The sequence below is a fragment of the Nematolebias whitei genome, chromosome 7 (genome assembly GCF_014905685.2).
Source record: "Nematolebias whitei isolate Nwh7 chromosome 7, NemWhi1, whole genome shotgun sequence".
Taxonomy (NCBI): Eukaryota; Metazoa; Chordata; class Actinopteri; order Cyprinodontiformes; family Rivulidae; genus Nematolebias; species Nematolebias whitei.
The window spans coordinates 14,767,592-14,779,579 of NC_056504.1; the positions used below are offsets into that span (position 1 = coordinate 14,767,592).

At 41.5% G+C, this 11,988-nt stretch overlaps 1 protein-coding gene across 1 annotated transcript in view; it reads left to right on the top strand.

Annotated features, from left to right (window-relative positions):
- The first annotated feature begins 4,378 nt into the window (after positions 1-4,378).
- The window catches only part of LOC119412301 (SRSF protein kinase 2-like), a 9,062-nt gene continuing 1,452 nt past the window's right edge, over positions 4,379-11,988 (top strand). The window contains exons 1-13 of the mRNA XM_037679288.1: positions 4,379-4,583; positions 4,654-4,762; positions 4,836-4,923; positions 5,050-5,137; positions 6,368-6,474; positions 6,581-6,743; positions 6,878-6,903; positions 7,050-7,106; positions 9,710-10,091; positions 10,454-10,551; positions 10,729-10,836; positions 10,921-10,990; positions 11,058-11,150. Of these exons, the coding sequence (XP_037535216.1) occupies positions 4,379-4,583; positions 4,654-4,762; positions 4,836-4,923; positions 5,050-5,137; positions 6,368-6,474; positions 6,581-6,743; positions 6,878-6,903; positions 7,050-7,106; positions 9,710-10,091; positions 10,454-10,551; positions 10,729-10,836; positions 10,921-10,990; positions 11,058-11,150 (1,594 nt within the window). The remainder of the gene's footprint in view (positions 4,584-4,653; positions 4,763-4,835; positions 4,924-5,049; positions 5,138-6,367; positions 6,475-6,580; positions 6,744-6,877; positions 6,904-7,049; positions 7,107-9,709; positions 10,092-10,453; positions 10,552-10,728; positions 10,837-10,920; positions 10,991-11,057; positions 11,151-11,988) is intronic.

Here is an 11,988-nt window from a genome sequence, read left to right on the forward strand (position 1 = left end):
GATTGAAGACACACGTGGGCCGGAAATGGCCCACGGGCCACCACTTGAGTAGCCCTGGTCTATAGGCACATGTTGGAATATAGAAAATTGAGACTTAATTTCTAGTCTTGGTTTCTGCCTGCCTGTTTTTTTATGACTATTGTCAGGTTCAGCAGACACAGGTGGTTACCATGACAACATGCACAGACTCAGCTGTATTTCAGCTTCAAACATTTTCTTTAAAACTTGATGTGAAGTTTCTTTTAAACTTGTCATTCCTACATCAAACACTGCAACGTAAACGTCACATGTGAGACCATCAGAGACTTCTGTAGCTCACAGGTTAACACTTTTTAAGGTACCGTCTTCTTCAGACTATAAGGTGCACTTAAAATCCTTTAATTTTCTCAAAAATCAACAGTGAGCCTTATAATCAGGTGCACCTTATGTATTAACTCTGGTTGTGCTTACTGACCTCGAACTGATTTTATGTTGTTATTGTGAATGAGTTGAATAAAGTTTGACTTATCTGACTGTTTTCTTTCACTTAATGCTCCTTATAGTCCAAAAAATACAGTACAACTTGTAGTTTTTGAACGGTGACTGTTTGAGGCTAATTTTTCAGTCAACCTCTGATCAACTTGACCATCAGGGAGTGAAAAACACAGGTGTGTGGTTACCATGGTGACCATAGCAAGCCCCAGGTAGCAGCTTTAAAGAAATATTTATATATATATATATATATAAATGAATGTTCTAAGTAGTTATCAATAGTTAGAGCTTCTTCAGAAGTGTCATGGAGCGGGGGTGGGGGGCGGAGAGGTCAAATTCTTTGGCCAGGCTAGGCTAATGGTTAGCTAAACTAGTGCCATTAAAAAAAAATCATTACTTAGACTTTAAAACAACTCTCACAAAAAACGACAGACTGATGTGAAAGAAGACTTTTAGCTAATATTCAGCCTCGTTACCTTTTGCAGGACGAGTCCAGTTTGTCACTGTTTTCTCAACCAAACAGTGTTTCTTCATGTTTGACAGACCCTGTCTGGACAATGAGGGTCAACCAGTCCAACCACTGATGAGCTCGTCCTCTCAGTCCTAAGGTTAACTCAACCCCTGGCAGGCGGATCCACTCGCAGCCTCAGCACCATCTTCCCACTCTGCCCAGTAATACATTCACCATTTCAGTTCAGTTCAGCCTGTGTTCTTTATGGTAGCATGTCTGATCATGGGTTCTTATACAGTATACTGATTTTCTTCTTTCAGCTGCTCCCTTCCTCAGTGGTCTCCACAGCGAAGTAACTCGCACAAAGACTTGGCAATTGTTTTTATGCCGGATGCTCTTCCTGACGCAACCACAGACCACTGAGCTACCGCAGCCCTCTGTGTGGAGCAGAGAGCTGCCAGCTAGGGCGCCTGAGGGAGCAGATGGTGGAGGTTAAGGGCCTTGAGGGGCAAATGAGGATGGAGACAGGTGTGGGTGTTTCAAATTTGCCACCCACATTTTGATGTCGGTCTGCGGAGTTGACCCAACGATCTTCCGATCACAGGCCCACCTTCTCTAACCTCTGCACCACCACTAACACTTGCTTTTGTTCAATTTTAGTTGATAAATTTTAATTACATTTCTTCTTATTGTTTTGTGTTTTCGATGCAGTTTTTGTTTAACGTCCTCTTTAATTTTCATTGCTCACAGCACAACTCTGTTTAAAAAGTGTTTTATAAATAAAGTTGAGTTGAATGGTCATCTGGACATGGCTGCCTCCTTCCTAACACCAGTTTGGACTCTGCAGATCCTAAACCCCTCCATCAGTTTTCACTGCAGTCCAGGAGTGTCTCCTGTCCAACGTCTCCCCTCCTGCCCCCACTCCAGTCTCTGAGGTCCTCCTGCTGGTCTGGTCTTGGTCTGGTCTTCTTCCTGCTGGTCTGGTCTTGGCCTGGTCTTCTTCCTGCTGGTCTGGTCTTGGTCTGGTCTTCTTCCAGCTGGTCTGACCTTGTTCTGGTCTTCTTCCTGCTGGTCTGGTCTTCGTCTGGTCTTCTTCCTGCTGGTCTGGTCTTCATCTGGTCTTCTTCCTGCCGGTCTGGTCTTTGTCTGGTCTTCTTCCTGCTGGTCTGGTCTTCGTCTGGTCTTCTTCCTGCTGGTCTGGTCTTGGTCTGGTCTTCTTCCAGCTGGTCTGATCTTGTTCTGGTCTTCTTCCTGCTGGTCTGGTCTTGGTCTGGTCTTCTTCCTGCTGGTCTGGTCTTCGTCTGGTCTTCTTCCTGCTGGTCTGGTCTTCGTCTGGTCTTCTTCCTGCCGGTCTGGTCTTCGTCTGGTCTTCTTCCAGGTGCTTCTGCCCTGGTCTTCAGCTTGGTTTCATGATCCCTGCTGCTGAGGTTTCCTCGTGTTTTTCCTTTGTATGTTGGTTTGTTTTGCTGTCATGTCAGCTTGTGTTTTCTATAATTTATTTAACTTTCATTTGTTTGATTAAAAGTTTACTCACTAACCTAATGAACTCAAATGTGGTGTGGTAGTAGCTGATTGTCCTCTTCATCACACACTCTGAACAACATCAGGGTTTAAAACCAGGTGTGCGAGGTGGCGGGTGATATGCATTTGTTTCAAACAGAATGCTACTAAAGCAAATAATATTTTGGAGATCTAATGAACATGCAATTTTAGTTGATCGAAAAATGTAAGATTCAAGGTCAGTCCAAAATTTTTTGGATATGTCACAACTAAAACATAAATGCAGTGTCGTTTCTAAGTTTGTTTTACAAAACGTACAAGAGTCATTAATATCTGTGAATTTAGCAATGATACAGTTCAAGGGATATATATTATGTAACATTTTAAAGTGTACTTCTTTGTCTTTGTTAGAAATACAGAATTTGTGGGGTAAAAGCAATTTATGTCATCAACGTGAGTTCTCCTGTCAATCATTCATGAGAGCCAATAGAATGAGTCGCTGACGTCACACGTGACTTCCGGTTTTGAATGGTTACTATTTCAGGCGGCGGGCGATACGCATTTCTATTAGAAATGCCAGGCCTTTAATTTGAGGTTAATTTTTCTAAATGTCTACAGACATTATCGTAACTAACATCCTTTAAAAAAACAATGTGGGTACACAGGTACAGAACAAAATGGCGACGTTAAAAGATAGGCCGCGGCAGAGCTTCATGTTGTGGTGAAACTCGTCACCAGGAGCAGAGCTGTGGAGCAGCAGCAGGTTTTTATTTTTATTCTCAGAGTCCGTGGACAGACCTGCACTTCACTCCGCCGGCCTCAGGTCCACTGAGCCAGGCTTTATTAACATTATTAGTTGTTTTATTCAACTAATAACTAATCATTATTAGTTGTTTACTGCCTATTAGGTAAGTTCTTTCTTCATATTTCTCATTTTATACAGTAGTGTTTAAGAAAAGTATTTGGAAAACTTAAGTTTTACTTCAAAGTACAAAACTCCTCATGCATACCTGTCTTTATTAAATATTTAGAGCTAACTTTAAAAATGATTGCTTGTCCACTTTTCACTGACACTGTCTAATGTTAGCGTGTGATAGTTATTCTCATAAAGTAGGTTACTTAACTTATTACTCTCCCTAAGATATGAATTTACAGCTGTAGAATATGTTTTTACATTTTGTTTAATCAGTAAAAAAAAAAAAAAAAAATATGAAAGCCAAACTTAGCTTTTGCCTATTAACTCACTGTATCCTCACAAGAAGTAAGAATGTAAAATTAGTTGATAAATAAAACAAAAGCTATATGGCTGTGTGGTGTTTATTAAGAAGAAACCTGTTTTTTTCTGTTTGTATGCATTCTTTTTCAGCCGTGATCTAAAAACAGTCTCCTCAGATACATTTGAAATATCCCACAGTGTTTAAAAAGTGTTAAAATGGCCACACGATCATATTTTTATGTTTTGGGCCAGGATATGAAACTAATGCACTGTTGGTGTAGTCTTGTTGTGTAGTGCAGATCATTTTGGGGACATTTAATTCAAGATGACTTCGTGTTTCGACTTGAATTTCTCTGGGCAGGAAGACAAAACATGTCAAACCTGTACATGTTGAATCTGATTTGAAATATCCTGACTGAGTTTGGTCGTCTGCATGTTCACGTGGACCACAGCAGCTCTCCCACTGAAGCAGTTTGTGCAAACTCAAGTAGAGTCTGGTTGCTGCTGAGCCTGTGTCGGAGGCTATTCACGCTGACATGCCATTCACTCAGCTAAAAATAAACGTACACATTCACCACTGCTTAGAAAATGTCATTGCTCACAACCTGCTGCATGCTGTCGCTGATACACAAATTAACTAGAGACAAAGGATGGTTCGCTGTTGTTGTTTCTAATTGATAAAAATGTTGTTTTGTAGTTTTCTCCTCAGGTGCTGCTGCCATCGTGGCTCAGGCTCCATCATGTCTTCATCTTATGCTGCAGCGATGTCAGCTCTTCTTTCATCTAGCTCTCCTTCACCCATCAAACCTGAACCTTCATCAGAACCAGCATCTAAACCCGACCAGGGCCCCCGCCCTCCTCGGGCTTCACATAACCCTCCTCGATCACCTGAGCCTCTGGGGTCTTATGATGAGCAACAGGAGAATCCTGCAGACTATGACGTAGGTAGGTGAGACCCCCCAGCGCTGAAATCGGACATGCTGCTTGGGATCCTCACGTCAGCTCTGCTCTGCAGGTGGTTACTACCCTGTGAGAACTGGAGAAATGTTTGTTGATCGTTACCAGGTGGTTAAAAAGTTGGGATGGGGCCACTTCTCCACCGTCTGGCTTTGCTGGGACATGTTGTGAGTAACAGAGTCCCCTCTTGACCTTGTCTTTAGCAAAGTGGGACATAAACATGATGTTGTCTGAATGCAGGACGAGGCGTTTTGTGGCTCTGAAGGTGGTAAAAAGTGCTGAGACATTCACAGAGACGGCACAGGATGAGATCAAACTCCTTAAATGTGTCAGTGTAACCACATCTTTTTTTAAATTAAATGTGATCAATATTTTATCATAGATTACTGCTTCTAGCGTTTTTGTTTGTTTATTTTTATTGATGATATTTTAATGTTCACTATTTGACCCTCAGGTGAGGGAGAGTGATAACAAAGATCCTAAACGTGAACGGATCGTACAGCTCATCGATGACTTCAGGATCTCTGGAGCCACTGGAGAGCGTATCCTTTACACATCGTTACATGTCGTTTTATCACGTGAGGCGTGAGCACAGCCTGTGTGTTGTCTCTGAACGATTCTGTGCCTACCTACATGTAGACAGGTTTGTCTTGTAAATGAGTCTACGAGGCTCAGTGGGACTAACCTGTATAGGTAAAGGTTGAATGAATGTAGTTGAACTATCAGGACAACATGTTGCTCCTCTAATTAAAAAAGTGTGTGGAGGTTTCAAGGGAATAGGATATTTTGGCCATTTTGAAGAGGAGGTTTGCAAAAGGTTTTGAGCAGTTAATATCTTACCTGTTGTAGATAGCTCCTGGAATGACATAAGAGTGATCCACGAGTTTTTGTCAGACTGGATTTATGAGCTAATGGCTAGTCTGAATGTAGACCAAAGTGGATTGCTGCCGTCTTAAAACAGCTCCAATCTCCAAAGCGTTAAAGTAGTTTACATAAAACATAACAGAACTTTACAAATTCATCAATTTCTCATATTAAAGGGATCTCTGACTAGTTGAAACAACAGACTTTATTTAATAGACATTTGCTTCATCCATCCATCCATTCATTATCTTTTACCTGCTTCTTCCTTTTTTTGGGTCGCAGGGGTCACTGGCATCCATGTCCAACTATCATTGTGCGAGAGGCAAGGGGACACCCTGGACAGGTCTCCAGTCCACCACAGGGACACATAGAGACATTGAGACAAACAATCATTCACTCTCTCACTCACACCTAGGAACAATTTAGAGTTACCAATCAGCCTAACATACATGTTTTTGGTCTGTGGGAGGAAACCAGGGTACCTGGAGAAAACCCACTCATGCACAGAGAGCACATGCAAACTCACCCTGAAAGGTCCCTGGACCGGGATTTGAACCAGGGTAACCTGCTCACTAAGAGGCAGCAGCTCTACAAACTGCGCCACCGTGCTGCCCACATTTGCTTCAGCACGCCAGTAACAATACAGTAGACTACATGAGGTTTGTGTGTGGGGGTGGGGTGCACCTCAGCTTTAACCTTAGTGTTTGCGTTAGCACCAGAGCTAACATACTAAACATCACAAGTTGATCAGGTTTGAACAACTTGTAGAGACATCTACAACAGGTAAGATTCTTACTTTAAAATAAACATCCCTTTAATCTTCACATATTTTTGACTTCTTGTGATTTTTACCAGCCTTACAAGGACCTTCAAACTTTTGAAAACAAGTTTCTTTAGCAGTTTACCAGATGTGTGCATGGTCCTGGAGGTTCTTGGTCACCAGGTGCTGAGGTGGATCATTAAATCCAACTACACCGGCCTCCCACTGCCATGTGTGAAGAGCATCCTCAGACAGGTTTAACAACCTTTTACAGCGTCCTAACAGGTTTCTCAACTGTCTGGGCATGGATTCACTTCTGTTTCTGCTCCTCTTGACGGTGTCTTTATGCGTCTTGTTCCAGGTTCTGCAGGGTTTGGATTACTTGCACACAAAATGCAGGATCATTCACACAGACATCAAGCCAGAAAACATTCTCCTGCGAGCCGAAGATGTTTATCTTGCAAAGCTTGCAGCCAGCACCAAGCTGTGGCAGCTGCCGGTGAACCCTGCCCTCAGCAGCTCAGGTTAGTGACTTTACTTTCCTCAGTCAGAGGAACATGTGAAGGTTTCTGTCGTAGGTCTGATGGACGCTGTCTTTCTCACATGCTTTATAACCTGGACTTGTTTTTTCCTCTGTTGTTGTCTCTCTTTATGCCAGCGAACACCGACTCCAGAGAAAAACAGGTAAAAAAAATAAGTTCCACTGTTATCATTTACATTATATTGTTTGTTTGATTATTGAGCATGCATCAGGATATATATTGTTTGTTATTTGTATTTTTCCTCTGATTTCATTATGACCATTAGCTTTTCTGCTGTGATTTTCTAAGCGTTTGTTCAACCTATTTGGGAAGCTGACCGGGGTTTTGCACTCCCTTGGAGAGTGGGTAAGGAGGATGTTGTGTTTTATATTTGCACTGACATGTTTGAAGTGCGTTTGGATAAATGTGTGTTGGCTGGAATGCAGCATGCTAATTGTGAGACACTTATATTAATGTTAGGTCTTCTTGTTATTACATCAGTCACATGCATGAGACTTTTTATAAGTGAAAACTAATGCATGTTACCTTCTGCCTGATGAGAGAAGCAAATCCTAATCTAATCCTATTTCCTAATCTGTGTCATGTTTATTAGCTGTATGGGATGTTATCATAAAGTACAAGCATGACAGTACACCAGTCTAGCTTTAAATGTATACAGTTACTGCATAATAACAGTAATTTCATATTTAAAATTAGGTACCAGTATATCCAGATGTTGTTCCGTTTCATTTATGTTGTTGTTAAAGGATGGTATTATTTATTTTACTTGTTTAAAAACTTTTTGAGTTAAAGACCTAGCATTCGTTGAAGGAACGCACATCGCCCGCTTCTTTTCATAACAGAGATTTAGACGAGGACCATCTTATGTTGAGAAATGACAAAGGTGTGGCCAAACTGGTCAAACCTTGAAAATAACGTATCGGGCCATCTCATGCAATATTGCAATATACTGTATCATGCTCAGAGTGTGTGTTATAAATAATTCCCAACTACTACTACGTCAAATCTTAGCTCTTATAAAATTGAGAGTTATGATAATTTTAGGAAAGGTCATTGTTGATGGATTAACTTAAAGTTTATCATTTGTAGATGTGCATCTAGCGATTATTTCCTGAAAGATTGATTAAAATGTGTCCAGTGGTTCATGAAATATTTTGCTAACAGATAGAGACAAACACAAGGAGCTGGACAAAAATATTACTTTATTGCCCAGCTTTCTTCTTTTGGTGGCAGGCAATAGATATATGAATATTTCCCAACTCACTATACAGTTCAAATATTTTATAACGAGTTCATATATTATAGCAGGTTTTTTTTCATGTGCTGCCCAGTATACACTAGTATATTATCATAGTAACAAGACAGGGCAAACAAACACTCAATGTACGTGTACATTTTTACTGTATTTATTTGAGTTTACTAGTCACACCTGACCTGGTTTCTACTGAGAATAAGAACTGTAGAACAAGTTGAACATTGAAACATGTTGCACAGAACGTTTAAAGAGAACGTTCAAGGAGAACGTACAGAACGTTTAAAGCAGACCTCTGTATGGTCGCATGTGGTGTGTCAGAGGAGACAACTGCAGATTTTGATGTTTCTCCAGCAGCTGCTGTTGTGGTTTCATACAAACTTGTTGTTGGCAACACTTGAACAGAATCCAGAGCTCATCAAGGCTCTTTGAGTCTGCAGCTCTAACCATGTTTATCTGTTGAAGTGTCCATGAAGGGACAAAGAGAACAAACGTATTGAGACATTGTCAAAAGCAGCGCCGTTGCCTGATCTGCTGCTCTTTGTAAACAGGCCGGAGGTTTTTTGATTCAGTAATTTCCTTTTAAATAATAAATAAATAAATAAAAACCTTATTGTCATACAAATTTGTACAGTACACCATGCAAAATTGAACAAAATTTCATTTCATTTTTCCACAGCAGTGTAGGAGTACATTATTTACATTAATTTTATAAACTCTGGTGTTTGGAGCAGAAGATGCAATTCTGGTGCAGATAGATGTGCAAATGTTCCTATATACACCTAGACATATGATACATGTATACATGCATGTACAGATATCTACATATACAGTAATTTCTGGACTATTGAGCTCAACTGAATATAAGCCGTGCCCCTGTGAGTGCCCGGGTGTGATGCAGATAAATGTTTTTGGCAGCAGGAAGCTTGTTAGTTCGTCAAAAAAAAAAAATCCATTAATTAGAAGCATTGTATAAGGCGCTGGGTTCAATGCCTGTGAAAAAAGTAGCGGCTAATAATCCGGAAATTATGGTATGTGTATACACACATACACAATACACACAGCATCCATGCATGAGTGAATTTCCACATACTGCTTATTTATGTAATGGTGTTTACTAATGTGTGTGTGTGTGTGTGTGTGTGTGTGTGTGTGTGTCCTTGTTAATTGCTACTTTGTGAGGCCCATTTTTCCAACTTATACTACATTGTGAGGACCAACTGCTCCTTATGGGGCCCAAAGCCCGGGCCCCATAAGAAGAAGTCCCGTTGGTGGGTTAGGGGCTAGGTTTAGGACTAAGGTGTGAATTGAGGATGTGTTAGGTTTAGGGTTAGGTATGTACTGGTAATGGTTAGGTTATGGATAAAGGTCATGGTTAGGCTATAGAAATGAATGAAAAATGAATGGAAGTCAATGCAAAGGCCCCACAAAGATAGCAAAACAAACCTGTGTGTGTGTGTGTGTGTGTGTGTGTGTGTGTGTGTGTGTGTGTGTGGTCACTTCATTAGTAACCTGAGTTCAGCAGTTTGAGCTTGTAGGATGAAACTGTTGCAGAACCTGGTGGTTCTGGTCCACAGGCTGTGGTACCTCCTACCAGAGGTCAACAGAGTAAACAGCCCATATTGTGGGTGTGAGCCGTCTCTTTTGATTTGTTATTTTCATGCAGTGTTCACATGTGATCATTTCTCACTATCAGTCCAGCAAGGTCTCCAAGAGTCCAATCAAGCGTCTGGCAGGGAAGGACAGAAGCCATCTGGGACAGAAGAATCCAGCTGACCACAAACCAGACAAACCGCTGGCGTCTCTCTCTGATGCTGCGGCAGCCTCAAGCGCACACGGCTCAACGTTGAACACAAAGCTCACAGGTCCTAACCTCAGGAGAAGGAGACAGACTTTGCTGTTTGAGGACACGCTGGACAGTGCTTCACACAACTGCAGAGACTCAGCTCGGCTGCAGTTTGGCTCACAGCCAAACTGCAGCATGGCTACTCCAGTTTTTGGGTCCAGAACTGTGAAACTTCATCAAACTGCAGGCACAGAGCTTCCTCCCCCTTCATCATCCTCACCCTCAGCTCAAGGTCTGTCCCATGACTTTTTAAAACTTGATCTGCTCAAGATAATTTCATGAAACTCGATGTGCATCATCACTAGACGAAGTGTTGCATATATTTCATCACCCCAGCTCCAAGGTCAAGATCACAAATCAAGGTCAAAGTTTATATAAAGTCTGCTTGTCTGGCCATCGCTATAGATACACATTTTTGATAACAAGCTAATGTGTCATACACAGTACTCTTGTTTTAAACTGCTGTGAAACAAACACTTAGTGTGAAAACAAATCTACATGAGCAGTAAGTTTTATTGAGCTGTTGTACGTTTATTAAAACAAGAAAGACTGAGCAAAGTTGTCGTTTGATCCACGTACCATTCTCTGTTTTAGGAACGAGTGACCCTGAAGTAGCGTTAGACCTCCTGAAACCTCAAAGTGCTGACAAGATTCTCATCAAGATTGCTGATCTGGGCAACGCCTGCTGGGTGGTGAGTGATTAATCAGATTAATCCGCGACAACACTGGAAGCAGATTACCATCAAACATTTTACCTGGAGTTTATCAGAGTGTGTGTAGATCTGTGATAGTTCACTCAAACCATTCAGCTCATGCATTTTTTCATGGCGAGTTGTGTAAAAGTCATGTAATCGTGTTTTTGTTGCCAGCACAAACACTTCTCTGAAGACATTCAGACTTGTCAGTATCGCTCCATTGAGGTGCTGATTGGTGCTGAATACGACACAGCTGCCGACATCTGGAGCACGGCCTGCATGGTGAGCTGAACACCAGAGCAAATACTTCCATTTTTAAAGAAACCTTTCCGTGTTTTTTTCACCTTGTCACTTGGTTTTGTGAAGGCTTTTGAGTTGGCCACTGGAGATTATTTGTTCGACCCTCAAGCTGGAGCTGCATTCTCCCGCGAGGAAGGTTTGTGTTATCCACAAGGGTTTTCTGTCTTTAAGTGAAATAAATAAATAGTTTTATCTTCTTTCAGACCACATTGCCCACATCATAGAGCTACTGGGACCACTTCCATCTCAGTTTGTCCTTTCTGGAAGGAATGCTAAACACTATTTCAACCGAAAAGGTAAGAGCTGTTTGTTTCAGTGTTAAAAAGTTATTTTTCTTTAATGCTCTTTTTATTACCCGTCACTAAAAGTCAGGAGATAATGTCTTTGTCTGTATGTGTGTGTGAGTTTGTCTGCTTGTTACCAAAACACTTCATGAACCTGTAGTAAATCTCTCAGAGAGTAATTGCTAGATGAACATCTGCAACAGATTAAATTATGGGGTCAACCAGATTCAAATTGGTTGCTACAACCAATTGACCATAACAAACACAAACATGGTTGCACCTCTGTCTGTTTAATTGATATTGCTCTAATGTCTGATGTCCTGGTAGCTGGAAGTCCTCAACACATACTCTGGACACTACAGTAGTCCCTCGTTTATCGCTAGGGATCTGTACCCTGAAGCCCCGCGCTAAGTGAAAAACCACGAAGTAGGAATAATAGTACAAGTAGTAAGTAGTAGTTTATTTTAGTATATATATCAGTGTTTCCCCTACCATTATACAAGCAGGGCACCCCGCCCCGTCAACAGAACCAAACGCCCTGTCTACCCGGACCTCCCACCCAAACCTCCTGTTGGCACTGACGTAACGCTAAATTAGCAGCTTGCAATGCAGATGCAGTAGCTAAAAAGCTAAAGGCAGCCTCTTACCTCATGCTAAACCCTCACACTGAACCCCCACCCACCCCCCACCCCCACAACAAAATCACGGACAAGATGAGCACCCCACCATGGCAAGTTATCTAGGGGAAACACTGACAGTCCTCTTATTTAGGCTTATTTGCTACAAAAATTGTGTAACATCTATAAGAGCTGGTGACATATATTCAGTAACAGCCATATGATATGCATAG